This window comes from Trachypithecus francoisi, unplaced genomic scaffold (genome assembly GCF_009764315.1).
Source record: "Trachypithecus francoisi isolate TF-2019V2 unplaced genomic scaffold, Tfra_2.0 Lachesis_group4, whole genome shotgun sequence".
Classification (NCBI taxonomy): domain Eukaryota; kingdom Metazoa; phylum Chordata; class Mammalia; order Primates; family Cercopithecidae; genus Trachypithecus; species Trachypithecus francoisi.
This window is the reverse complement of record NW_022681469.1, coordinates 111328728-111356281: the sequence shown is the minus strand read 5'-3', so window position 1 is coordinate 111356281 and position 27554 is coordinate 111328728. Positions and strand designations below refer to the sequence as shown.

General features: G+C 52.8%; 1 protein-coding gene across 9 annotated transcripts in view; it reads left to right on the top strand.

Moving 5' to 3' along the window:
• TNRC18 (trinucleotide repeat containing 18) overlaps nt 1-27554 on the top strand; it is a 123355-nt gene that overhangs the window by 69257 nt on the left and 26544 nt on the right. For all 9 annotated transcript variants that reach the window (XM_033193086.1, XM_033193083.1, XM_033193085.1 and 6 more), the window contains 4 exons: nt 629-989; nt 6101-6376; nt 12394-12639; nt 25695-26122. In XM_033193086.1, the coding sequence (XP_033048977.1) occupies nt 629-989; nt 6101-6376; nt 12394-12639; nt 25695-26122 (1311 nt within the window). The remainder of the gene's footprint in view (nt 1-628; nt 990-6100; nt 6377-12393; nt 12640-25694; nt 26123-27554) is intronic.

Below are 27554 nucleotides of genomic sequence, written 5' to 3'. Positions count from 1 at the left end.
CCTTGTACCAGACATTGTGGTCACTGCATACCTTACCCAAGTTCATCTTCAGAAGCACCTTGTAATGCCAGACACAAGTATCCCTATTTTACAGAGTTAAACATTGAAGCTGGCCAGTTGTGGTAGCTTACGCTTGGAATCCCGACATTTCGGGAGGCTGAGGTGGGAGAATGCCTTGAGCCTAAAAGTTTGAGACCAGCCTGTGCAACATGGTGAAACCCCCTCTCTACAAAAATAAAAATAAAAACAATTAGGAGTGGTGGCACACGCCTGTATTCGTCCAGCTACCAGAGAAGCTGAGGCGGGAGGGTCACAGAGCCCAGAGGTCGAGGCTGCAGTGACTTCCGACTCCCAGCTAGTCGGGAGCCTGAGGCAGGAGAATTGCTTGGACCTGGGAGGTGGAGGTTGCAGTGAGCCGAGATCGCACCGCTGCGCCCCAGCCTGGGCAACAGAGCGAGACTTCGTCTCTAAATATATATATGTATATTTATAGATACAGAAGCTAAGAGGAGTTAAATCACAGAGGCAGGGGAAGGATTGGAGCCCAGGCTGGGCAGAGCATGTACACAGAAACCCACTACGCTGTTTTGTCAAATCTTTTAACCCATGACCCACCTTCCCTCTCCAGCTAAAGATTAAGAAGAAGAAGATGGCCAGCGACCAGGAGCAGCTGGCAAGCAAGCTCGATAAGGCCCTCTCCCTCACCAAGCAGGACAAGTTGAAGTCGCCCTTCAAGTTTTCGGACAGTGCTGGGGGGAAATCGAAAACTGGCGGGGGCTGCAGCAGGTACTTGACTCCTTACGACAGCCTGCTGGGGAAGGACAGGAAGGCGCTGGCCAAGGGCCTCGGCCTGTCTCTGAAATCCTCCAGAGAAGGTAAACACAAAAGGGCCGCCAAAGCCAGGAAGATGGAGGTGGGGTTCAAGGCCAGAGGCCAGCCCAAGTCAGCCCATTCCCCGTTTGCCTCGGAAGTGAGCAGCTACTCTTACAGTAAGTAGCGGATGCCGCGCCACCTTTGGTCCGCTGCTTCTCTTCTCCTCTCCTCTCCACCGTTCTCTCTCTCTCTCTCCTTTCTCCTCTCTTTTCTTTCTTTCTCTTCTCTCTCTCTCTCTCTCTCTCTCTCGCACTAAAGTGCCTAGGCTTGGCATGGCCTCCAAGCCGGAAGTTGGGGGGGAGGCCGCCTGAAGCGGATATGCCTGTGATTGGTGAGTGTGATGCCGGTGATTGGTGGGCGCCCGTGATTGGCGGTTGGAAGCCGACGTCCACCAGCGCTCTCTTGCCCGCCCTCCGCTTACCTACCGGATGCCATTGGCTTGTAGGCTTTGCGTGCCATAGAGTTTGCAGCTGTTTGGCCTAGACAGGCCTGGAGCGCGACTGCTCTTGAGGGTCCTACAGGTGACTGGACTCTCCTACCCACAGGAGGTATGCTGTCTGTTGTGGACCACAGCTTTGTAGCGAAGTGTTGGCGGAAACAGCGTTTATGGAGCGCCCAGTGCTGGACTCTGAATGCAGGGCTTCATTGGCATTATTGTGTCTATGGCAGCTCTGACAGTGGTACCCCCATGTTGTTGCTGGGGATGCTGAGGCCTGAGAGCCAGAGGGAGTGTGTGCGCTCACGTGCGGAGAGGCGACTCGGGGTTAAACCTGGTTTGGCCTGACCCACCTACTCTCTGGAACCGCTGCCATCATGGCTGTGGCCCACTATTGAGTTGTTTTTGTTTTTTGCGTTTTGTTTTTGCTTTTGGTTGTTTTTTTTTGAGACAGCGTCTCACGCTGTCATCTAGGCTGGAGCACAGTGGTGTGATCTTGGCTCATTGCAACTTCCACCTCCTGGGTTCAAGCAATTCCCTTGTCTCGGCCTCCCGAGTAGCGTGCCACCACGCCCGGCTAATTTTGTGTTTCTAGTAGAGATGGGGTTTTACCATGTTGGCCAGGCTGGTCCTGAACTCCTGACCTCAGGTGATCCACCCGCCTCAGCCTCCAAAGTGCTGGGATTACAGGAGTGAGCTACCGCGCCCTGCGTTTTTTGAGACAGTGTCTCTCCTTATTGCCTAGGTTGGAGTGCAGTGGGGCCATCATAACTCACTGCAGCCTTCAGCTCCTGGGCTCAAGTGATCCTCCTGCCCTAGCCCCCCTGAGTAGCTGAGACTAGGTGAGCACCACCACACCCGGCTAATTTTAAAATTTTTTTGTAGAGACAGGGTCTTGCTGTGTTTTCCAGGCTGGTGCCTGGGCTCAGGCAGTCCTCCCCACTGAGCCTTCTCAGTATCTGGAGCTACCGCTGTGTACCACCGCATGCAGCTAATTTATTTTTATTTTCGTAGAGATGGGGTCTCCCTGTCTTCCAGGCTAGTCTGGAACTCCTGACCTTAAGCAAGCCTCCCGCTTTAGCCTCCCGAATAGCTGGGACCATAGGCGCACACTACTACACCCAGCTAATCTATTTTTATTTTTATAGAGGCTAAGTCTTGCTATGTTGTCCATGCTGGTCTTAAGCTCCTGGGCTCGACATCTTCTGCCTCAGCCTCCCAAAGTGCTGCAATTACAGGCGTGAACTGCCTTGCTCAGCTGCTATTGAGCACTTGAAATGAATCTGTCCTGGTGGGACTGAAGAATGGAGTTTTATCTCATTTAACAAGAGACTGCCAGATTGGAGTGTCCTCATGGTCATGGCCTCTTGTGGCCCAGAGCCTGCTGCCTGGTTGGTAGAGGGTGCTTGCTTAGTATTTGTGGACAGGTGCTAAGTTTGTGGCTGCTGCAGGGAGGCCAGGAGGAGCCTCCTGGGTTCTGGCCCATGTCAGTGTCTGTGGTGGCTGTTCTGGGAATCCCCAGTCCCTGGGGCGTGTGGAGAGCTTTTGCATTGGCAACTGCCTGGTTCTGTGTGTCTGGGGCTTTTGATTGGCTATGGGCGGAGAAGGGAGGGAGTTTGAATGTCAAGGGTGAAAAGTGGACCCGTTTACTGATATAGTAAAGTGTGTTTTCTTAAGAAAATAAAAAGTGTTTATGGACTCAGAGTTTTAAGATATCGTTACCTGCTTTATGGGGCTGTTGGGGGGCCTTAAGTGGGCTCACGTGGGCAGAGAGCGGAATGTGGCACTTGGCATGGGATTAAGCTGCTGGTTTTTTTTGGGGTACATGTGTTTTTCCTGGGCTAGCAGGTCACCAGGACTGATGCTCCCCATGGGTGTGAGTTAAGCTGCTGACTCGTGCCTTCTATGCTGAGGACGTATGAGAGTGTCGTGGCTTCCGTGCCTCTCTGATTGGGATGGGTGTGATCAGAGAAGTACAGCACAGGCCCCTGGCCAGTGTGCGTGGGCACAAGCAGGGAGGGACAGTGCCAGAGACTCATCACTCTGAGGAGGGGGAGGGAGGGGCTTTCTTTTGCTCTCTCAATCTCTGCTCATTTTGGAAAAGTAAAGGGGGTTCAGCGAAGTTGGGGGGAGATGGCTGTTCTTTTGATCTTCTGAGGGAGTGGGGTCAGTGGATGCAGTCTGGGTGACAGCTGAAAGAATTCCCCACTTTTAGGTGGATGTGGATGGGGTCGAACCGAAGGTCAGAGATGAGCTCTGTCCCTGAGGTCTCTGGGGTGCTCCAAGCTGGTGTGTTCACTCTTGGCACGTGTGAGGGAATGTTCGTTTTATTTATTTATTATTATTATTATTTTGAGATGGAGTTTCACTCTTGTTGCCCAGGCTGGAGTGCAATGGCATGATCTCGACTCACTGCAACCTCCGCCTCCTAGGTTCAAGTGATTGTCCTGCCTCAGCCTCCTGAGTAGCTGGGGTTACAGGCACACATCACCACGCCCAGCTAATTTTGTTATTTTTAGTAGAGACGGGGTTTCATCACACTGGCCAGGCTGGTCTTGAGCGCCTGACCTCAGGTGATCCGCCTGCCTCAGCCTCCCAAAGTGCTGGGATTAGAGGCATGAGCTGCCGTGCCTGGTCTGGGAATGCTCAGATGGGCACCCTCACTTCATCTTGCCTTTGTTGAAAACTCCGCTGTCCTGGATGAGAGAAACAGACTAATGTAGCAGTGAGGAATTCATGGGCCTGGCTCCAGCGAGATGGTGGCTGTGGGATTCACCTGGCTCTGCAGAGCACTCCTGTTTTTTATAATCTGCTTTTCTGCACTCCTGGGTCAGAGAGAGTGCAGGGTCCACAAGCAGGTAGGAGTGTGTCCAGCAGGGAGGTGCTGAGATGGACGAGGTCGAAGCGAGAACAGTTTCCTCTTGCTTTTTCAGTTTCGATTATAGGGTTGGTGGCATGCCCTGTGGGTTTTTGTTTTTTGTTTTTTTGTTTTTTTTTTGTTTTGTTTTTAGATGATGTCTTGCTCTGTTGCTCAGGCTAGAGTGCAGTGGTGTGATCTTGGCCTCACTGCAACCTCCACCTCCTGGATTCAAGTGATCCTCCCACCTCAGCCTCCTGAGTAGCTGGGATTACAGGCGCCAACCACCACAATACAATACAAATAGAAAATACAACAGTTTTTGTATTTGTTTAAAATACAGATGGGATTTCGCCTTGTTGGCCAGGCTGATTTCGAACTCCTGGCCTCATGTGTGCTGCCCGCTTCAGCCTCCCAAAGTGGTGGGATTATAGATGCAAGCCACCATGCCTGACCTCCCTGTGGGTTCTTGTAGGAGGCCAAGTTGATTGTCACCCACTGGTCTCTCCAGCCTGGGACACAGCCTTGGGAGGGACAGATTGGAGCATACGAGAGAGAGCACGCTTTGACTGGTAGATGAGCAGGGGCTGGTAGCCTGGCGGGACTGGACCTTGTCTCACCCCAGGGTTGCTGGACCATCCTGAGGTTGGGGTCTTGCTGGAGTGAAAGCTTAGGTGTTGGTGGGAGCAGTCAGAGGAATGCCTGCCATGGACACGTGCGTGTGGTTTCTCTTTTTTTTTTTTTTTTTTTTTGAGACGGAGTCTCACTCTGTCGCCCGGGCTGGAGTGCAGTGGCCAGATCTCAGCTCACTGCAAGCTCCGCCTCCCGGGTTTACGCCATTCTCCTGCCTCAGCCTCCTGAGTAGCTGGGACTACAGGCGCCCGCCACCTCGCCTGGCTAGTTTTTTGTATTTTTTAGTAGAGACGGAGTTTCACAGTGTTAGCCAGGATGGTCTCGATCTCCTGAGCTCGTGATCCGCCCGTCTCGGCCTCCCAAAGTGCTGGGATTACAGGCTTGAGCCACCGCGCCCGGCCCGTGTGGTTTCTCTTGGAGGTGGCGGGTGCTGCCAGAGCTGTAGCTGTGTTGGTTCATGTTCCCCCTATTGGGAGTGGATTTCAGCAGATCAAGGGATTATTCTCTGTCTCTGGAATCCCTGTGTTTCCATCTTGCCCAGTATGAAAAACAAATCAAAATGGCATGGGCATGGCAGGGACCGGAGCAATGCCTGCTTCGCAGGCTCCCCTCCCAAAGCTGGCTGGCTGTCTCTCTGGAAGGTTTGAAGACTCTTGTCCTCATTGTATAGTGAGGCTGGAGACTTCGGGGAAGCCAGCAGTGGTGTGTCAGTGCACCGGCTTGTAGAAAGAAGGCCAAGGGAATAGCTAGCAGTAACAGCGTTTGCCGATTTCCATGGTGTAAGCACTCTTACCGTGGCCTGTCTCGTGCTGCCACTAGGAGGCCGCTGGGAGGGGCATTGGGAAGAGAATGCGTGATCTGCTCTCATGAGCCCTTCCCCTCCTGAGTCAGGTCCTCTGCGGTTGTCGCCCTTGGCCCATTGTAATCCCATGGGACAGGCAGTGACCGCTGTGACCAGGGGACCGTCCTTCCTGAGCATGGGGCTCCTCTCATCCCCTGGTGCCCGGAAAGGCTGGAGTGACTGGTGGGTGAGGCTGGAAGCATCCAGTCTAGGAAGGGTCTGGGTCCAGCACTCGGAAGATGCCGTGCAATGGCCGAGGCACCCGGAGCAAGGAAGAAGCCTGGACTGGGAGGGGAGCTGGTGACATTGGGCAAGGCCTTCCCACGGCTGCCTACTAGGTATTCAGACCTATTTGTTCTGGCACCTTCCAGTGCGTTCTCAGAACCATTAAAACCAATACAGTGACACCAGCTCCCGCTGCCCTGTGACTTATCTCTATTAAAAACTACTTTGACTGCAGATACGGACTCAGAGGAAGATGAAGAATTCCTGAAGGACGAGTGGCCCGCCCAAGGCCCCTCCAGCTCCAAACTGACGCCTTCTCTCCTGTGTGGCATGGTGGCAAAGAACAGCAAGGCGGCTGGCGGCCCCAAGCTGACCAAGAGGGGCCTGGTGGCCCCCCGGACTCTGAAACCCAAGCCGGCCACCAGCAGGAAGCAGCCATTTTGTTTGCTGCTTCGAGAGGCCGAGGCGCGTTCCTCCTTCAGCGACTCCTCGGAGGAATCGTTTGACCAAGGTTACTAGCTCCAAACACAAAATACCTTCCGTGTTTCCTAGCGAGAGAGTGCGTGCGAGTGAGCGAGAGGGAAGCGAGTGGGCGCACGGGAGAGATGGTGGGTGAGGAGGCCCATGCGGATGGCCGCGAGAAGGCTGCCATCTGGGATCTTGGCAGCGTAGCCTGCTGTTAATCAGCTGAATGATTTTGATTTTTGCTTTGATTTGTACTGTATCATTGTGATAATATCACCGGCTGGCTCTTTTTGAGCTGTTATATGGACTGCTTTTGAGTCTGCGTTTTTCTCCACTTTCCCTCTTCCCTGCCCTCCTCCCCTTCCCCACTCCCCCCCCAGTTCTCCCCAACCCCCCGCACTCACCTTTTCTGCCCACCCAGAGACCCCAGGCTTGGGTCGGGCTCTCTTTGGGCACGGGTTCGGTGGAGGCTTCCCGAGGAACATTTTGTAAATGGAATTCTGTCGTGTGGGCGTGTGACTTGATGTTTGTACTGCGATTTTGGTAATACCAAGCTTTATTAAACATATCGAGTTCATTTTTAACTAAACCTGTGTGCCTTGTCTCTCTTGCTGTGTCCTTACTAGACATTAGGTTGACGCTTCCCTCTCATTTTGTTTCTCCCCCACCTCCTCCCCTCCCTCCTCCCCACCCAGAAGGAGTAGGGACGGGACCGTGCCGCCTGCCGCTTGCCTGTGTTATTCAAATATCCCTGGTAGCGATTGGCATTCATTTCATTTTTCAGGTTTAAAATCAAGCGCCTTCACCTCCAGCATCATCATGTTTTTTTAGTTGCTTGTTTTGTCTTTTATTTTCTTAAAGCTCTATTCTTACTTGCCAGTGGTTAAAAACTATTATTTGTAAACACTTGGCTTCTCACGTGTATTTCTGTTTTGAAGGGCGTGTAGGCAGCGCAGGGCCCAGAGCCTTTGACACCCCCGGTCTCTTTCATTCAGTACGAAAGCGGCTCTGTTGCCATGTCTAGGGACAGAACGTCATGCTCTGTTTGGAGAGGGGCTGGCCTGGTCTCAGCCCGGGGTCCTCAGCCACCTCGGTTCTCAAAAGAGAGCTGCGTGGGCCCTGAGAACCTACTGGCCTTGCCCTCTTTAGTGTCGGAATTGTGCTTCTGAGATTAGACATGTGTGAGCCTTTCAGGCCCTTCAACCAGAAATGCCCCAAGGAAGGAAAGCAGGTGAAGCTCTGACATTTTTTCCTAGCCCTGGTTTTAGGATTTGCTTCAGGGCCAACTCCCCCTAGGGCCAGCCGAGGGGATCCCCCAGGCCCTGGGTAGCCACACCTGAATGTCAGCTACTCCCTGAGGAAAGCCTGGGGGTGTCATCATGTCCCTGGGTCTGACCTGGCTCAGGCACCCTGGGACCTGAACGCTGTCCCCCCCTACCCCGCCCTGTTTTTCCAGCCCTGCTCTCGAATTCCTGGTCTACCACTTCCCCTCCCAGACCTCCCCTCCAGATTGGCAGAGATCCATTTGGGTGACCAGGAGGTGGTATGGCAAGGAGTACGATGCCCCAGGGCCCATGTTCCCCTGGGCTGCTACTACCTCTCTGAGCGACCGCCACCCGGGCCAAGAAGAAAGGCCCCTGACCCGCTGGCCAGCCTCATTTTCTGAGGCCTCCCCCTGTCCTGGCTGTCCATGGATGAGTCGGGTTAGTTTATGATCCCCGTGTCCCTCCCCAGCCTCCTCCCTCTCCCCCATCTCCCCCATGGGCTGGACCCCACGCCCCCACCGCACGCCCCCACCCCACGCCTCCTTAAAGCCATGGTTCCCACTTCCAAGTTTTTGAGCCCTCCTGCCCCAGCTCAGACCCCACAGAGAAGCAGGCAGCCCCCTAGGCCTCTTAGGAAGGGGCTCCGGGCTGGATGCCGCAGTGCCAAGTGGACAGGACCCAGATAGGGGAGTGCGGGGGGCGAGGGGAGGCTGGGGAGGCCCAGGCTCCTCGGTGCCCCCCTCCACCCCCGCCAGTCCACCATTGAGCAGGTCTTGAAAGGGATATTTGGGTAATAGGGCCTCGCTGACCTGGTACTAAACTCCATAACTGGCTTGGCTTTTCTAGTGTGTCTGCTTCTTCCAGCAGCCCGACCATCCCTCCACCCTTGACCCCTCCCCATGACGCTTTGAATGTCTGTTTTGGTCTCTTGCATTTGCTCTCACGCTGCACTCTGGACGCAAAGCGAAGGCTGGGAGTAGGGCAGACGGCGCAGCGGGTCACTGAGCTTGGGTGCGAGCCTGGCTCGTTGCTCCGTAGGTAGGCAAAACGCTTTTCTTTCTGTCCTCCGTGCACCTCCCTCCTCGGGGTTCGCCCCCACCGGGTCTGGCAGCAGCAGATCGCTCCGACATTTACCACCAACCTGTCACCGCCAACCCCATGTCCTGAGCCAAGATCTTTTTTTTGTTGTTGTTTTTTTCTTTAAATAATAATAATAATAAAGTTTTTCTGCATTTCCTTGGGTTACTTTGATGGGACTTTTTTCCCCCCTCCCTGTCCCCAGCCCTTGGCAGGCTTTGTTGCCTCAGGTGTGGACAACTCCAGAAAGGTTTTCTTGGTCCTGAGAGCCCCTCTGCTCCCCGGCCTGCTGTGGACGCTAGCGGAGTGTGCCCCAGACCCCGTAGGGGCAGCAGGCGTGGCCTTGTCAAGCACGCAGGGTGGTGGGAGGGGCTCCCATGCCAGCGTGCAGGCATCGAGCTGCTCCCAGCTTTCTGGGCTCTGGTGTGGACGTTGCGAGCGTCCAGAAACCCAGAGCTTGCCCTCCCGCCACAGCCCCTGCTGCTTGGGAATTCCTCTGGATAGGAAAGATTTCTGGAGTCTGCGCACCTGAGTGGCTAGAAGGGAAGATCCCTGGCCTCACGTCCAACCCTCCGCCCCCACCCCCTAACCAGCACCCCCCGGCACCACCCTGCTCAAATTGGCCCACCCCAGGGAGACCCGATGTGGGGGACCCAGGCGCTGTCGAAAGTCTGCCTACACTTAGCCTGCTTTGCCGCTGTGGCCCACTGGGGCGGAGACAGAGCCATGTGACGCCTGCAATGTGAATGATCGCAAGTGTGCACTGCCTGCCTGCCTGCCCCCGCCTGCCCGGCTGGCCTCTCCAGCCTGCTTCATCCATCGCTCCGGGGGCCAGCCTCCCCTCTCACCCTCTTAACAAACCTCCTCCCTCTCCCTCTGGCTCCTCCCTCCCTCTACCCCTCTGCGGACTCCTCAGACTCATCACCGTCCTCTGTGAGGTGGCCCAGCAGAAATCCGGGCTCCCTCCAATACACGAGTAGACAGACGGAACCTCTGCCCTCATTGGCACCCCTGGGGCCACTGCTTTTGGCCACAAGTTGCTTAAGCAAGCAGGCGGCTTGGGGCATTGGCAGGAGACTGTGGAGTTGGCTGTCCGTCTTCCCCGTCTATCTCCCTGAGCCTAGACTGCTCCCCGTCCTGGAGAGAGAGGGTCTGGTGTCTGCCTCTTCTTGCTGGAAGGGGCCACCTTCCAGCCCTGCGGCACCCAGAGTCCCCTTCCGGCTCCCAGCACTCTGGTCCGCGAGGCAGACAGGCGCCCCTGTTAACTGCTCGTGGGTGACACTTTGGATGTGGCATCCCAGGGCGGAGTTTGCTCTCTGAGGCCTACCACCTGCCCATCCTTGGAAGTAAGTCTCTGCCTCAAGACAGTCTGTCTTTTTGGTGGGGGAGATTTGGTTTGTGTGCAGGGAGCCTCTTGTCTGCCAGCTGCCTTTGTCCTGCGAGCCTGGGCTGGGCTCTGGGGGCTGCAGACTCTCAGGCAGGCAGGGAAGGTTACTGGATGATGCTCATCTTAAGTCACCAACGAGAGAGACAGGCTGGGGCTTCTTTATTTTTTTTAAGTTTTTATTATTATTTTTTGAGATGGAGTCTTGCTCTGTCACCCAGGCTGGAGTGCAGTGGTACCATCACGGCTCCCTATGACCTCTGCCTCCCGGGTTCAAGTGAGTCTTCTGCCTCAGCCTCCCGAGTAGCAGGGATTGCAGGTGCCCGCCACCCCGCCCGAATGATTTTTGTATTTTTAGTAGAGATGGAGTTTTACCAGGTTGGCCAAGCTGATCTCGAACTCCTGACATCGTGATCCACCTGCCTCGGCCTCCCAAAGTGCTGGGATGACAGGCATGAGCCACTGTGCTGGCCTATTTATTTTTGAGACAGGGTCTTGCTCTGTCACCCAGGCTGGACTCCAGTGTTGCCACCGTAACTCACAGCAGCCTCGGACTCCTGAGCTCAAGTGATCCTCCCGCTTCTGCCTCCGGAGTTGCCGGGACAGCAGGTGTGTGCCACCATGCCTGGCTAATTTTTAAAATTTTTTGGGGGGGCCGAGGGCAGTGGCTCACGCCTGTAATCCCAGAACTTTTGGGAGGCCGAGGTGGGCGGATCACGAGGTCAGCAGATGGAGACCATTCCTGGCTAATATGGTGAAACCCCGTCTCTACTAAAAATACAAAAAAAAATTAGCCAGGTGTGGTGGCAGGCGCCTGTAGTCCCAGCTACTTGGGAGGCTGAGGCAGGAGAATGGCGTTAACTTGGGAGGCGGAGCTTGCAATGAGCGAGATCGAGCCACTGCACTCCAGCCTGGGCGACAGTGCGAGACTCCGTCTCAAAAAAAAAAAGTTTTTTTTTTTGTAGAGACAAGGTTTGCTCTGTTGCCCAGGCTGGTCTCGAACTCCTAGCCTTGAGATCTTCCCGCCTCAGCCTCTCGAAGTGCTGGGATTACAGGAGTGAACCACCTTGCCCAGCCCTGGGGCTTCTTTAGACAGTCTGCCAGTTCTGGGTTCGAGCCTGCTCTTCTACTGCCCAACTGCTTAACCCGGTTGGGCCTCAGTCTACCCCTGCCCTTCCTGGGCATCCCATGAGTGAAGAGTCACAGCTGGCTTTAGCTCCCTAGGCACGGGGACAGCACAGTTCCTGCCTGCAAGTCACAGGGGTGGCCCTGTTTCTGTTTCATCATCTTTAAGCTTGCAAATCGCTTCATCCTCCATGCAAATGATTCTCTTTGGACCCTGCCCTTGGCTGAGCCAGTGAGCTGGGAGGGTCACCCCTTGCTGCAGGTGAGAAAACAGAGGCTCTGAGAGGGCCAAGGACTTGCCCAGCCTCCTCAGAATAGGGGAGTTGCTAGGAGTCAACTTGATTTTTAAAAATTAATTTTTCTAGAAAATTAGACACGGGGATTCTCTACGTTGCCCAGGCTGGTCTGAAACTCCTGGGCTCAAGTGATCCTCCTGCCTCGGCCTCCCAAAGCATTGGGATTAACAGGCGTGAGCCACTGCGCCCAGTCAGGAGTCAACTTTATTTTATTTTATTTTTTTGAGACCAAGTCTCACTCTTGTTACCCAGGCTGGAGTGCAGGGGCGTGATCTTGCTTCACCGCAATCTCCGCCTCCCGGGTTCAAGCGATGCCAGGAGTCAACTTTAGACTCCAGATTCCTTCTCAGGGCTGAAACCATGGGGGTCCCCTGGCCCCCAGGAAGAGTCCAAACTCCACCTTCTCCTGCCGCCAGCCTCCAGGACTCAGCTGGTGAAGCTGCCGCGGGCGCCTGTGCCCAGAACCCCTGGCCTGAGCCCCCAGGGCCCTCTTCCCTGCTCACCTCCCTCCGCTTCCTCTTTCCTTCTCCTCTTCTGCCTCTGTGTTGTGTGTTGGGGCGTGTGTGTGTGTGTGTGACCGTGGAGAGCACTGTCTCCAGTCCTTGTCCGTGTGTCTGGCCCCTGCCACAGCACAGGTGCATGTTGGTGCCCCTCACAGAAGCCCACCCTGACACACAAGGCCGCTGCCCACTTCTGGGCCTTCCGGGACGCCCACATTGGGCTCAGCTGGCTGGGGGCATTGGGCTATCGGGTGGGGGGAACCCATGGGCTGGGTGCATCCACCCCCGGCAGCCCCCAGCTGAGGACTGAGGGGCTAGGCTGGAGCCCAGAGGCCACTCCAGGCCAGGGGGGGTGGTGGGGGGCGGCCCTCGCCAAGGCTAAGGCTCTGACTCGGTCCTTGTTTTCTGCACGCCAGATGAGAGCTCGGAGGAGGAGGACGAGGAAGAGGAGCTTGAGGAGGACGAGGCCAGTGGCAGCGGCTATAGGCTGGGTGCCCGGGAGCGGGCCCTGTCGCCGGGCCTGGAGGAGAGTGGGCTGGGCCTGCTGGCACGCTTCGCCGCCAGCGCCCTCCCCAGCCCCACGGTGGGCCCGTCCCTGTCTGTGGTACAGCTGGAGGCCAAGCAGAAGGCCCGGAAGAAAGAGGAGCGGCAGAGCCTGCTCGGTGAGTGGCAGCAGGTGGGCTGCGGTAGGAGGGGCGCACGCCATTGCTCCATCCCACAGGTGAGGAAACTGAGGCTCAGAGATGCAGGTGCTGCGCTGGGAATGGGCAGAACCTCAACCTCGTGGGCCAGCCCCATCCTGATCAGGGATGCTGGCGACAGGGGCCCCAGCCTGCCATCTCCAAGAAGCGGACTCCTCGCCTTGCAAAGGGCGACTTCCTTCACTCTCGTGCTTCCAGCAAACACGGTCCTGTTTGGGGCACTTAGGGGGCTGCGGGAGCTCCATGGAGGCCCCGACCCAGCCTGGGGTTTGTGGGGGCCATTCCAGGTTGGTGACACACAGTCTGGCCCGTGAGAGAGACGTGGGTGCTAGCTGAGACATAGGTGCAGGGGAAGGAACAGCCACGCCGCGGTAGGAAGAAGACAGAGCGCGTCTCGTTCAGGCTTTGCGGGGTGGTGGGGGTGCAGTCTGTGCCAAGGGAGAACGGGTGGGACAGGCCTCATACGGCCTGGGCTTGAGCCTGGAGGAGTCAGGTGGGGTGGTCAGGCACCAGGCTCTCTTCGACTTGCCCACAATCCAGATAGGTAAACCTCGGCAGCAAGCACTTACCCCAGTCCATGTCCTTCATGTCTCTGCATCTCTGATTGTTTCCCTGCGTCAGGGCCCTGCCTTCTTGGGACCCTCTCGTGGACCCTCCCTGTTCTTACCAGGCTGAGTGCCCTCACATGGACACAGCTCACCTGCAGTTGGGGTTGGTGCCGGAGATGGAGATGGTCATGCATGTGTTCAGGCTCTGAGTTCCCCTGGCCCCAGCAGGGGAGGGTCCTTCTGACCCCTCAAGCGTCCTTTTCTGAGCCGCAGTAGGGGTAGGTTTGAGGCCCTCCTGTCGGGCTGGGACAGGAAAACAGGCATTGCTTCCCCTGAAGGCTTCATGTCCTCTGTAGGTTCGTGTAGCAAAGCCCCACCCCTGACCTCCGGTGTCTCTTGGAACCCCATTTGTGGCACCCATGCCAGGCTCCAGGCCCTGCCTTCCCCCTCCTCCTTCTCACCCCCACACTCTGCCATTGTTTGCTGGGCTCTGGGCCTGGCTCTCCTGAAAAGAGGCACCAGGGGCCCCCTACAAGGCTACCTATTCTTAGGTATTCTTCATACAGTAGCAGCTGGAGGGCGTCTTCAGAGTGCACACTTCGCCAGGCCACTCTTCTGCCCAGAACCTCCAAATGGCTTCCCGCTGCCCTCTGATCAGTGCTACCTGTCTGACTCACCACCATCAGACTGACTGCTTGGACAACATTATCCTGTCCACAGCCCCTACATGCACCAGCCGGGCTAGTACCCTCAGGCATTTACACTTGCTATTAATACAGCCTAAAACGTCCATTTCACCCAAACCGTCCAAAGTATTGGCATATGGTCCAAATTATTCCTTTATTCTACATTGACTGTCTGAAGGGTCTGTAGTGATGTCTCCTTTTTCATTGCTTATACAGCAATGTTTTACAGATTGTTTTTTCTTACTCTATTTCTTGGTCAGTCTGGCTAGACGTGATCAGTTTCATTGGCTTCTACTCTTTGTTATTTTCTTCCTTCTCATTCCTTTGGGTCCACACGCATGTGTTGGAGATACTGCAGGATTGCTTCCAAACTGTAAAGCGAATATCACAGTAAAGCAAGTCACATGAATGTTTTGGTTTCCCAGTGCATATCAAAGTTATGTTTAAGCTATACTGTTGTCTATTAAGTGTGCAGTAGCATTATGTCTGAGAAAACAGTATACGTACCTTAATTAAAAAACAGGTTATGGGCCATACATGGTGGCTCACACCTATAATCTCGGCACTTTGGGAGGCCAAGGCAGGAGGGTTGCTTGAGCTCAGTAGTTCAAGACCAGCCTGGGCAGCCGAGCGAGACCCCATCTCTAAAAAAAAAAAAAAAAAAAAAAAAGGAAAAATTAGCCAGGCATGGTAGCACACGCCTCTGGTCCCAGCTACTTGGGAGGCTAATGCAGTGGGATCACTGGAGCTTGGGAGGTCGAGGCCGCAGTGAGCCGAGATTGTGCCACTGCACTCAAACCTAGGTAACAAAATGAGACCCTGTCTCAAAAATAAAAGACCAGGCCGGGCGCAGTGGCTCACGCCTGTAACCCCAGCACTTTGGGAGGCCGCGGTGGGCAGATCATGAGGTCAGGAGATTGAGACCATCCTGGTTAATATGGTGAAACACTGTCTCTACTAAAAATTACAAAAAATTAGCTGGGCGTGGTGGCGGGCGCCTGTAGTCCCAGCTACTCGGGAGGCTGAGGCAGGAGAATGGCGTGAAGCTGGGAGGCGGAGCTTGCAGTGAGCTGAGATCCGGCCACTGCACTCCAGCCTGGGCGACAGAGCAAGACTCTGTCTCAAAATAAATAAATAAATAAATAAAAATAAAAGACCAAACAAAAAGCATATGTTTACACTATCCTGTAGTCTCTTAAGTGTGCAATAGTATTATGTCTTTTTTTTTTTTTTGAGATTCAGTCTTGCTTTGTCACCCAGGCTGAAGTGTAGTTGCACAGTCTCTGCTCACTGCAATCTCCACCTCCTGGGTTCAAGTGATTCTCCTGCCTCAGGCTCCCGAGTAACTGGGATTACAAGCACACACCACCACGCCTGGCTAATTTTTGTATTTTTATTTATTTATTTATTTATTTTTTGAGACAGAGTCTTGCTGTATCGCCCAGGCTGGAGTGTAGTGGCACAATCTTGGCTCACTGCAAGCTCCGCCTCCCAGGTTCACGCCATTCTCCTGCCTCAGCCTCCCGAGTAGCTGGGACTACAGGCACCCACCACCACGCCCAGCTAATTTTTTGTATTTTTAGTAGAGATGGGGTTTCACCGTGTTAGCCAGGATGGTCTTGATCTCCTGACCTCGTGATCCGCCCGCCTCGGCCTCCCAAAGTGCTGGGGTTACAGGCGTAAGCCACTGCGCCCGGCCTGTATTTTTAATAGAGACAGGATTTCCCCATGTTGGCCAGACTGATCTCGAACTCCTGACCTCAGGTGATTGCCCGCCTCGGCCTCACAAAGTGCTGGGATTCCAGGCATAAGCCACCGTGCCTGGCTGTCATAGCATTATGTCTAAGAAAACACTGTACATACCTTAATTTAAAAATAGTTTATTGCCGAAAATGCTAATGATCATCTGAGCCTTTAGTGAGCTGTAATCTTTTTGCTGGTGGAGGGCCTTGCCTCGATGCTGATGGCTGCTTACTGATTAGGGTGGTGGTTGCTGAAGATTGGGGTGGCCTTGGCAATTTCTTCAAATGAGATAACAGCAAAGTTTGCCGCATCGATTGACTCTTTCAAGAGAGATTTCTCTGTAACATGCAATACTGTTTGATAGCGTTTTACCTACAGGACTTCTTTCAACATTGGAGGCAGTCCTCTGAAACCCTGCCTCTGCTTTATCGGCTAAGCTTATGCAGTATTCTAAATGCTTTGTCATGTCAACAGTGTTCACAGCATCTTCATCAGGAGTAGATGCCATCTCGAGAAACCACTTTCTTTGCTCCTCCATAAAAAGTGGCTCCTCGTCTTTTCAAATTGATCATGACATTGCAACAATTCAGTCCCATCTCCAGGCTTCACTCTTAACTTGAGTTCCCTTGCTGTTTCCACCACGTCTGCAGTAACTTCCTCCAGTGAAGTCTTGAGCCTTTCATAGTTGTCCACAAGGGTTGGAATCAACTTCTTTTTTTTTTTTTTGAAACTGAGTCTCGCTATGTCGCCCAGGCTGGAATGCAGCGTTGCGATCTCGGCTCACTGCAACTTCCGCCTCCCTTGTTCAAGTGATTCTTGTGCCTCAGCCTCCCGAGTAGCTGGGATTACAGATGCCTGCCACCATGCCCGGCTGATTTTTGTACTTTCAGTAGAGGCAGGGTTTTGCTATGTCGGCCAGGCTGGTCTGGAATTCCTGGCCTCAAATGATCCACCTGCGTCGGCCTCCCAAAGTGCTGGTGTTACAGGCGTGAGCCACTGCACCTGGCCTAGAATAGTGAATTCTTTCCAGAAGGTTTTCCATTTACTTTGCCCAGATCCATCAGAGGAATCATCATCTGTGGCAGCTATAGCCTTATAAATTATATTCCTTAAGTAATGAGACTTGAAAGTCAAAATTGCTCCTTGATCTATGGGCTACAGAATGCGTGCCGTGCTAGCAGGCATGGAACCAACATTCATCTCCTTGTACGTCTCCCTCAGAGCTCTTGGATGACAAGGTACATTGTCAATGAGCAGTAATATTTTGAAATGAATTTTTTTTCCTGAACAATAGGTCTCAACAGCAGGCTTAAAATATTCAGTAAATCATGCTGTGAACTGAGGTGCTGTTACCAAGGCTTTGTTGTTGCCTTTTTTTTTTTTTTCTTTCTGAGAGGGAGTCTCGCTCTGTCACCCAGGCTGGCGTGCAGTGGCGCCATCTCGGCTCACTGCAAGCTCCGCCTCCTGGGTTCGCGCCATTCTCCTGCCTCAGCCTCCCGAGTAGCTGGGACTACAGGCGCCCGCCACCACGCCCAGCTAACTATTTTTGTATTTTTACTGGAGACAGGATTTCACTGTGTTAGCCAGGATGGTCTCGATCTCCTGACCTCATGATCTGCCCGCCTCAGCCTCCCACAGTGCTGGGATTATAGGCATGAGCCACCGCGCCCGGCCTGTTGTTGCACTGGTAGAGCACTGGCAGAGGAGATTTAGCATCATTCTTAAGGCCCGGGGGTTTTCAGAATGGTAAATGAGCATTGGCTTCAACTTAAAGTCCCCAGCTGCATTAGCCCCCAACAAGAGTCGGGCTGTCCTTTGAAGCTTTGAAACCAGGCACTGACTTCTCCTCTCTGTCAATGAAAGCCTTAGATGGCATCTGCTTCCAGCGGAAGCCTGTTGTGTCCACATTGCAAATCTGTTGGTTGGTGTAGCCACTTTAATCGGTGACCCCAGCTGAATCTTCTGGAGAACTCGCTGCAGCTTCTCCATCAGCACTGGCTGCTTGTCCTTGCATTTTTATGTTATGGAGACGGCTTCTTTCCTTTTTTTTTTTCTCTGAGATGGAGATCTCACTCTGTTGCCCAGGCTGGAACGCAGTGGTGGAATCTCTGCTCACTGCAACCTCTGCCTCCTGGGTTCAAGTGATTCTCCTGCCTCAGCCTCCCCAGTAGCTGGGATTACAGGCACCCGCCACCACGCCTGGCTAATGTTTGTATTTTTTTAGTAGAGATGGAGTTTCACCACGTTGGCCAGGCTAGTCTTGAACTCCTGAGTTCAAATGATCTGCCCGCCTTGGCCTCCCAAAGTGCTGGGATGACAGGCGTGAACCACTGCGCCCGACTGACAGCTTCTTTCCTTACACCTCATGAGACTGTCTCTGCTGGCTGCAGACTTTTCCTTTGCAGCTTCCTCACCTCTCTCAGCCTTCACAGAATTGAAGAAAGTTGGGGCCTTGCTGTGGATGAGGATTTGGCTTTTGGCTTAAGGGAATATTGAGGGTGGTTTGATCTTCTCTCCAGATCACTCAAACTTTCTCCATGTCAGCAATGAGCTGGTTACACTTTCTTATTTGTGTGTTCACCAGAGCACTTTAAATTTCCTTCAAGAACTTTTTCTTTGCATTCGTAGCCTGGCTATTTGGCACAAGAGGCCTTGCTTTTAGGCTATCTTGGCTTTTGACTGGCTTAAGCCTTCCTCACTAAGTTTAATCATTCCTAGCTTTCAATTTAAAGTGAGAGGCAGGTGACTCTTCAATTCACTTGAACATTTAGAGGCCATTGTAGGATTAATTGACCTAATTTCAGTATTGTGCTTCAGGGAATAGGGAGGTCCAAGGAGAGGGAGAGAGATGAGGAAGGCCGGTTGGTGGAGCAGGCAACACACACTTTTTTTTTTTTTTCTTCCTTGCTATATAAAGAACATATGGCTGGGTGCGGAGGCTCACGCCTGTAATCCCAGCACTTTGGGAGGCCGAGGTGGCTGGATCACTTGAGGTCAGGAGTTCAAGACCAGCCTGACCAACACGGTGAAACCCCATCTCTACTAAAAATACAAAAATTATCCAGGTGTAGTGGTGGGCGCCTGTAATCCCAGCTACTCTGGAGGCTGAGACAGGAGAATCTTGAACCTGGGAGGCGGAGTTTGCAGTGAGCAGAGATCGGGCCATTGCACTGCACTTCAGCCTGGGTGACAAGAGTGACACTCTGTCTAAAAGAGAACACACATCGAGCCAGGCATGATAGCTCACGCCTGTAATCCCAGCGCTTTGGGAGGCCGAGGCAGATGGACCATCAGAGGTCAGGGGTTCGAGACCAGCCTGGCCAACATGGGGAAAGCCCATCTGTACTAAAAATATAAAAATTAGCCAGGCGTGGTTGTGGGCATCTGTAATCCCAGCTTCTTGGGAGGCTGTGGCATGAGAGTTGCTTGAGCCTGGGAGGTGGAGGTTGCAGTGAGCCGAGACTGTACCACTGTACTTCAGCTTGGGCAATAAAGTGAGGCTCCATCTCAAACAAAAAAGAAAAAAAAAACACATTTATCAGTGAAGTTTCCCATCTTATATGAGTACTGTTCATGGAGCCCCAAAACAGTTGCAATTTTTTGTAGAGAAGAGGTCTCGCTCTGTTGCCCAGGCTGGTCTCGAACTCCTGTCCTCAAGTGATCTGCCCTCATTGGCCTCTCAAAGTGCTGGGACTACAGGTGTGAGCCGTCGTGCCTGGCCTTGTCTAGTAATTTTGGATTGTGTCTTGGACGTTGGGCTGAGGTTGTGGAGAGTCAGAATGCCTTTTCTTTTTTCTTTTGAGACGGAGTTTCGCTCTCGTTGCCCAGGCTGGAGTGCAATGGCGTGATCTCGGTTCACCGCAACCTCCTCCTCCTGGATTCAAGCGATTCTCCTGCGCAGCCTCCCAAGTAGCTGGGATTGCAGGCATGAGCCACCACGCCCGGCTAACTTTGTACTTTTAGTAGAGGTGGGGTTTCTCCATGTTGGTCAGGTTGGTCTCAAACTCCCGACCTCAGGTGATCCACCTGCCTCCGCCTTCCAAAGTGCTGGGATTCCAGGCATGAGCCACCGCGCCCAACTCTTTTTTTTTTTTAAACACAGTGTTGCCCAGGCTGGAGTGCAGTGACACACTCTCAGCTCACTGCAACCTCTCTCTGCCTGTTGCCCAGGCTGGTCCTGACCTCAGCTGATCCGCCCACCTTGGCCTCCCAAAGTGCTGGGATTACAGGCCTGCGCCACCACGCCCGGCCCCTTTTATCATTTTAGAATGTTCTTCTTTGTTGCTAGTAACAATTTTTGTCTTAAAAAGTCTATTTGGCTTGTTGTTAGTATAGCCACTCCAGCTCTCTTGGTTCCTGTTTGCATGGTATACCTTTTTCATGCTGTGCCTTTCAATTTATTAGTGTCTTAGTCTTTAGTTTTTTGTCTAGTTTTTGGTTCTCCTTTGCTGCCTTTTAAACAGATTTATTTGAATATGTTTAAGAATTCCATTTTAATTTTCCTGTTAGCTTTCTCAGTATCATTTTGTCATTTTAAAAATAGAAAATAGAGATAACAATATACATTCCTAACTTTTTACATCCACTTATCATGTGTTTTATTTCACATCCACTTATGTGTTTTATTTCACATCCACATATCGTGTGTTTTTTTCACATAAAATACAGAAATCTTGCAACTTTATCAGTCCATATCATACCTCCTATTTTATATTATATGTAATACTTCTTCACATGGTATCAACTCCTGAAGACAATGTTACAAACTTAGTTTTTTTTTTTTTTTAGACAGAGTCTCACTCTGTCTCTTGGCTGAAGTGGAGTGGTGCGATCTCGGCTCACTGCAACCTCTGCCTCCCGGGTTCAAGCGATTCTCCTGCCTCAGCCTCCCAAGTAGCTGGGATTACAGGCACCTGCCACCTCGCCTGGCTAATTTTTTTATTTTTAGTAGAGACGGGGTGTCACCATCTTGGCCAGTCTGGTCTTGAACTCCTGAGCTCATGATCCACCCGCTTCAGCCTCCCAAAGTGCTGGGATTACAGGCATGAGCCACCGCACCCGGCCACAAACTTAGTTTTAATCATTTAAATGGCTTATAAGGAAATTAAGAGGAAAAGTGAACAAAGTCTTTTGTATTTATTCAGATATTTATTATTTCTGTTGCTTTTCATTCTTGTCTGAGGATTCCAGTTTTCTTGCAGTTTCAGCCCAAAGAACTTCATTTAGCAGTTTTGCCTTGTAGAGCTGCTGGTGAGGAATTTTCTTGGTGTTCCCTTTTTTTGTTGTTGTTGAGACAGTCTCACTCTGTCACCCAGGCTGGAGTACAATGGCGCGATCTTGACTTACTGCAACCTCCACCTTCTGGGTTCAAGTGATTCTCTTGCCTCAGCCTCCCAAGTGGTTGGGATTATAGGCGTGAGTCATCACGCCCGGCCTCTTAGTGTTCTTTTACCTGAAAATGTTTCTATTTCACCTTCATTCTTGAATGATATTTTTACTGGATATTGGATTTTGGGTTGACAGTTTTTTCTTCTTTTGAGCACTTAGAAGATATTCTGCTCTTTTCTGGCCTCTGGTTTCTGATGAGAAGTTTGCCATTAATCAAACGATTGTTTTGGAAGTCATAGGTTACATTTTTCTTGTTATTCCTGGGGGTTCGTGTTTATCTTTGTCAGCCGTTTGACTGTGGCGTTCCTTGTGGCGGAGTTGTTTGTGTTTATTTTGCTTGGTGTTCATCTGATACCCTACATCTGCAAGTTTCTGTTTGTCATCAAGTTTGGGAAGATTTCAGCTATTGAGGAAAAACAAATCTTCAAGCATTTTTTCTTATTCTTTCTTTTCCTGTTTAACATACATTTGACCATTTGTTATCTGACAGTTCCCTGAGGCTGGTTCCCCCACACCCAAACTCACAAACTCACTTTTCTCTCTTTTTTTTTTTTTTTTTAATTGAGACGGAGTCTCGCTCTGTTGCCCAGGCTGGAGTGCAGTGGCGTGATCTCTGATCATTTTGCAAGCTCCGCCTCCAGGGTTCACGCCATTCTCCTGCCTCAGCCTCCCGAGTAGCTGAGACTACAGGCGCCCGCCACCGCACCCAGCTAATTTTTTGTATTTTTAGTAGAGGCGGGGTTTCACCACGTTAGCCAGGATGGTATCGATCTCCTGACCTTGTGATCCGCCCGTCTTGGCCTCCCAAAGTGCTGGGATTACAGGTATGAGCCACCGTGCTTGGCCTCACTTTTCTCTTAATCATATCCATTCAGCCCTTAGATCCCCTCCATGGGTTTTTTATTTCTGAAATTGTACTTCTTAGTTTTATAATTTCTTTGTGTTGTTTGAGACAGGGTCTTGCTCTGTCACCCAGGCTGGAATGCAGGAGCACAGTCATGGCTCACTAAAGCCTCAACCTCCTGGGCTCAGGTGATCCTCCCACCTCTGCCTCCTGAGTAACTGGGACCACAGGTGCGTGCCACCATGACTGGCTAATTATTGTATTTTTTGTAGAGACAGAGTCTCACTATGTTGCCCAGGCTGGTCTTGAACTCATGACCTCCTGACCTCAAGGGATCCTCCCACGTCAGTCTCCCAAAGTTCTGGGATTACAGGTGTGAGCCGCTGTGCCTAGCCAGTTCTGTACTTAAAGTTAGTTCATTTGCTTCTTTTCTGTTGTTTCTGTTAGTCCTTCCTATTTCTCTGGTGAGATTTTCATGCCTTGAAAACAAGTTTTATTTTACCTCTTTGAGGATTTCAGAAGCCTTTGCTGTTCGTTCCAACATGTGGTTCATCTCAGGGTCAGGTTCAGTTGCTTTTCTTTTCTCTCTGGAATGTGATGCATTTTCTTGGTTCTTGATTTGTCTAGTAATTTTTTTTTTTTGAGACAGAGTCTCACTCTGTTGCCCAGGCTGGAGTGCAGTGGTGTGATCTCTGCTTACTGCAAACTCTGCCTCCTGGGTTTAAGTGATTCTTATGCCTCAACCTCCCCAGTAGCTGGAATTACAGATGCATGCCACCACGCCCAGATAATTTTTGTATTTTTTGTAGAGGTGGGGTTTTGCCATGTTGGCCAGGCTGGTCTCAAACTCCTCACCTCAAGTGATCTGCCCACTTTGACCTCCCCAAAGTGCTGGGATTATAGGTGTGAGCCACCGTGCCTGGCCTTGTCTCGTAATTTTGGATTGTATCTTGGACATTGTGGGGCTGAGGTTGTGGAGAGTCAGAATGCCTTTTTTTTTTTTTTTTTTCCAGTGACTATTATCTCCTTTATTTTAGCAGATATTTCCTTGGTAGGGCTTGAAGTCCAATTTCTTGGGTGGTGTCTCTGGCCTCTGTTCAGATCACTTTTTGCTGAGCCCTGGGCTGCTTGGAGTCTGTTCTGTGTGTAGGTAGTTTCAGGGCCATTCAGAGACATGGGGGAGAGAGAGAGCACATGGGGACCCCTCTCTGGCTCCCTTTCTAATTTTTTTTTTTTTTTTGAGACGGAGTCTCACTGTCACCCAGACTGGAGTGCAATGGCATGATCTCTGCTCACTGCAATCTCTGCCTCCTGCGTTCAGGTGATTCTCCTGTCTCAGCCTCTTGAGTAGCTAGGAGTACAGTGTGCACCACCATGCCTGGCTAATTTTTGTATTTTTATTAGAGATGGGATTTCCCCCTATTGGCCAGGCTGGTCTTGAACTCCTGACCTTGTGATCCACCCGCCTTGGCCTCCCAAAGTGCTGAGATTACAGGTGTGAGCCACCGCGCCTGGCCTCTGGCTCCCAATTTTTTTTTTTTTTGAGTCAGATTCTCACTCTGTCGCCTAGGCTGGAATGCAGTGGTATAATCTCTGCTTACTACAACCTCTGCCTCCGGATTCAAGTGGTTCTCCTGCCTCAGCCTCCCAAGTAGCTGGGACTATAGGCGCATGCCACCGTGCCTGGCTAATTTTTGTATTTTTAGTAGAGACCGGGTTTCACCATGTTGGCCAGGCTGGTCTTGAACTCCTGACCTCAGGTGATCCGCCCACCTTGACTTCCCAAAGTGCTGGGGTTACAGGCATGAGCCCCTGTGCCTGGCCTCCGGCTCCCTTTCTATTCTCTTCTGTGTTGCCAGTTTCTAGACTTCTCTTTCCTGGTGCTGAGGTCAGTGGGATGCTATTTCTTTTCCATGTGGGCCCCACCTTCCCTGCTGTGTGTGCCAAGAAGACCATGTCTAGTGCCAGGGTAGAGGGTGCAGGGAGATCTGCCTCCTGTGACTTCACTCTGCATTCCACACGACCCTCCTCTCTGTCCATTGTCCCTCCTTGAACCATACACAATGGGCCTGTGAAGGATTATGTAAGCCAGGTGTTCCAGTGGATCTCCAGGGGGACTGTTACCGGGTGGTACCTCATTCCATCATACCCAGAGCAGAGCTCTCAAGCTTGTGGCCTGCACCCACATCAGCCTCAAAAGCCCCTTGCTGCCTCCCTGCACCGTGGGAAGTTGGGAAGTCTGTTGGCAAAATATTAATGATCACGCCTGTAATCACAGCACTTTGGGAGGCCAAGGCAGGTGGATCACAAGGTTAGGAGTTCGAGACCATCCTGCTTAACACGGTGAAACCCCGTCTCTACTAAAAATACAGGAAAAAAAATCCAAAAAAAACTTAGCTGGGCGTGGTGGCGGGTGCGTGTAGTCCTAGCTACTCAGGAGGCTGAAGCAGGAGAATGGCGTGAACCCAGGAGGCGGAGCTTGCAGTAAGCCAAGATTGCACCACTATACTCCAGCCTGGGCGACAGAGCGAGACTCCGTCTCAAGGGAAAAAAAAAAAAAGATTAATGAATAGGCTCATTACACTTTGTCGGTGACTCTTTCCTACTGGGCAGCCCCCGCCGGCCCCTGTTGCTGTGACTTCCTCTGCCAGGGCAGTGCAGGGCAAGCCTCTCACGGCTGTCCCCAGGGTCAGTAGGCCTGGGATTGGGCCTTGGCTTTTCGGCTCCTGTGCTGGAGGATTTAAGGCAGACCACTGGCTCTCCCTGAGGTTGTTAACACAAGGGTCTGTCACAGAGATTGCATCCCTGAGTGAAGGCACCTTGGAGCCCCTGTTCTGGGGAGCAGTGCCGCCCACGCCTCTACTCACACGCTCTTTCTGGATACCAGCTCTGACCTGGGGCTTCAGCTAGAGATCCCAGAGAACTCAGGGATCTGCTTCCCAGGGGCAGGGCAGGCTGGGATAAGCTGGGACCTGGGCATGGACAGAAATGCTAAGGTGTGGCATTGTCTGTGACAACAGAGGTGTGGCCAGAGAGGACTTCCCGGGGTGTGGGGTGGATCTCCTTCTGAAGGACTTAGCGCTGTTCCAAGGAGAGGTCGGGGGAGCTGGTGCTCTGTGCAGAGGGGATGGCAGAGAGCAGAGCTTGCAGCTGGGAGTGAGTGGGGATGATAGGTGCTGAGCAAGTGCTGGGCAACCTGTGCTCAAGAGGCTGTGCGTTCAAGGAGCCCAGGGGCTGGGACCCAGGATCCAGGACAGAGGGAAGCAGGGCCTTGGCTGTGCAATGGGTGGGGCCTGGGGTGGAAGGAGGGCTGTTGGGGTGGCCCTGTCGTGTAGAGAGGGCAGTGGGAGTGGACGATTCCTGGGACCACCCAGCTCTGACAGGGAGCACCAAGAACAGGGGAGAGAAGGCGAGTGGGGCTTGGGGCTTCTCTGCGGATTTCCCCGCCCGCCTGCCTTAGAGGGCTGCTGCCCTGCAGGTGTGGGGCCGGCCCGCCCCGCCCAGCTGCCCTGGCTTCTGGGATTTCCACAAGTCACATGGGGCCTCGGAGGAGCTCAAGGGGCCCAGGATCTTTCCATGGGGCGAGGGGCTGGGAGCAGCGTCCGGGCAGCGGAGGTGGGTGAGGACGGGCATAGTAGGGACAGGCGTGGGCCTCCTGAGTCCTTCTTCTCTGGGCCTCAGTTTCCTCTCCTGGAAACGGGGGAAGCGCTGCCATCAGCGGGGAGGTCCTGCGGGGGAGGAATGGTGCCCATGGGGTTGGGTCCCCACGAGGAGCTTGTGACCAGCACGCTCTCCTCCCGCGTTCAGGAACAGAGTTCGAGTACACTGACTCGGAAAGCGAGGTCAAGGTGCGCAAGCGGTCGCCTGCGGGGCTGCTGCGGCCCAAGAAGGGACTGGGGGAACCAGGACCCTCTCTAGCCCCACCCACGCCTGGTGCCCGCGGCCCCGGCCCCAGCAGCCCTGACAAGGCCAAGCTGGCGGTGGAGAAGGGGCGCAAGGCCCGGAAGCTGCGGGGTCCCAAGGAGCCTGGCTTCGAGGCGGGGCCCGAGGCCAGCGACGACGACCTGTGGACGCGGCGCCGCAGCGAGCGCATCTTCCTGCACGACGCCTCAGCTGCTGCACCTGCGCCCACCAGCACCGCGCCCGCCACCAAGGCCAGCCGCTGCGCCAAGGGCGGCCCCCTGAGCCCGCGCAAGGACGCCGGGCGTGCAAAGGACAGGAAGGACCCCAGGAAGGTAGGGGCCGCGTGGGGAGGGGAGCCGCAGAAGGGTCCCTGGGGTTCGGTGAGGGAGGGGCCCCCTCCCCTCCCAGCCTAGGGAAGCGGCTTCACTGTTAAGGGACTCGGACTCGGCTCCAGGCCCGCCCAGAGCCCCTGCTAGGACTCAGCCACAGGAGGAGCTGGGCACCTGTTCCTTTGTTTCTTAAGAGTCAAGTCTTGCTCTGTCACCAGGCTGGAGTGCAGTGGCCTGATCATGGCTCACTGAAGCCTTCATCTCCTGGCCTCTAGCAGTCCTCCTGCCTCAGCCTCCCAAATAGCTGGATTTTCAGGCACATATCACTGCAGCCGGCTAATTTATTTTTTGTAGAGATGAGATCTCGCCGTGTTGCCTGGGCTGATCTTGAACTCCTGACTTTTAGCGATTCTCCTGCCCCAACCTCCCAAGATGTTGAGATTACAGGCATGAGCCACCATGCTTAGCCACCCATTTCTTACAGAGGTCTTTACTCTCTCTTCTTCTGTCTCAGAAGATGACTTTAAAAAGTGAATAAAATACCTGGAGGAGGCTGAGGCAGGAGAATGGCGTGAACCCGGGAGGCGGGGCTTGCAGTGAGCCGAGATTGCGCCACTGCACTCCAGCCTGGGCGGCAGAGCGAGACTCTGTCTCAAAAAGGAAAAAAAAGAAAAAAAAAAAAAACAAACCTGGAACCCCAAAGGAAGACAGTGATATTGACCACCGTTACCAAAATATTGGAAAGACCTTCTGTGATATGGTACCTATATGTTCCTTTAGGGATGTATTTAATTAATAAACACATCTGGCAGTAGGTCTAGTAAATACCATACTTAAAATTTTATTATTTTATATTTTAAAGACAGAGTCTCACTCTGTCACCCAGGCCAGAGGGAAGTGCTGTGATCATGGTTCACTGTGACCTTGAACTCCTGGAATCAAGCAGTCCTCCCACCTCAGCCCCCTGAGTAGCTGGGACTACAGGTGCACACCACCATGCCCAGCTAATTTTTAAATTTTAAGTATAGACAAGGTCTTGCTGCGTTGCCCAGGCTGGTTTCAAACTGTTCCCCTGCCTCAGCCTCTCAGAGTGCTGGGATTTCAGGCGTGAGTCACCGCGCCCGGCTAGTGCTGTACTTCTGAAGCAATGAGTGTAAAGGATGATTTAAGGTCCCTGCAGTTAACTGTTGTGTGCTGCAAGACTCCGTGGTTTCCATAGGTGGCAAAGTCACCGGCGCTGCTGGTACTTTTGTGGTTTTGTGGCCACTACTCTCACTTGAAGGAAAACCCCATTTTTTTAAAGATTAAAATATGAAAATACAGGTGGCATTTTCTTTCCTACCCATTTACAGATTTCCTAAATTCTCTCCGTGAACACCACAGAGTAAGAAAACTTGCTTTTTGACAACTTTATGATAATTGGACCTGTTACCCT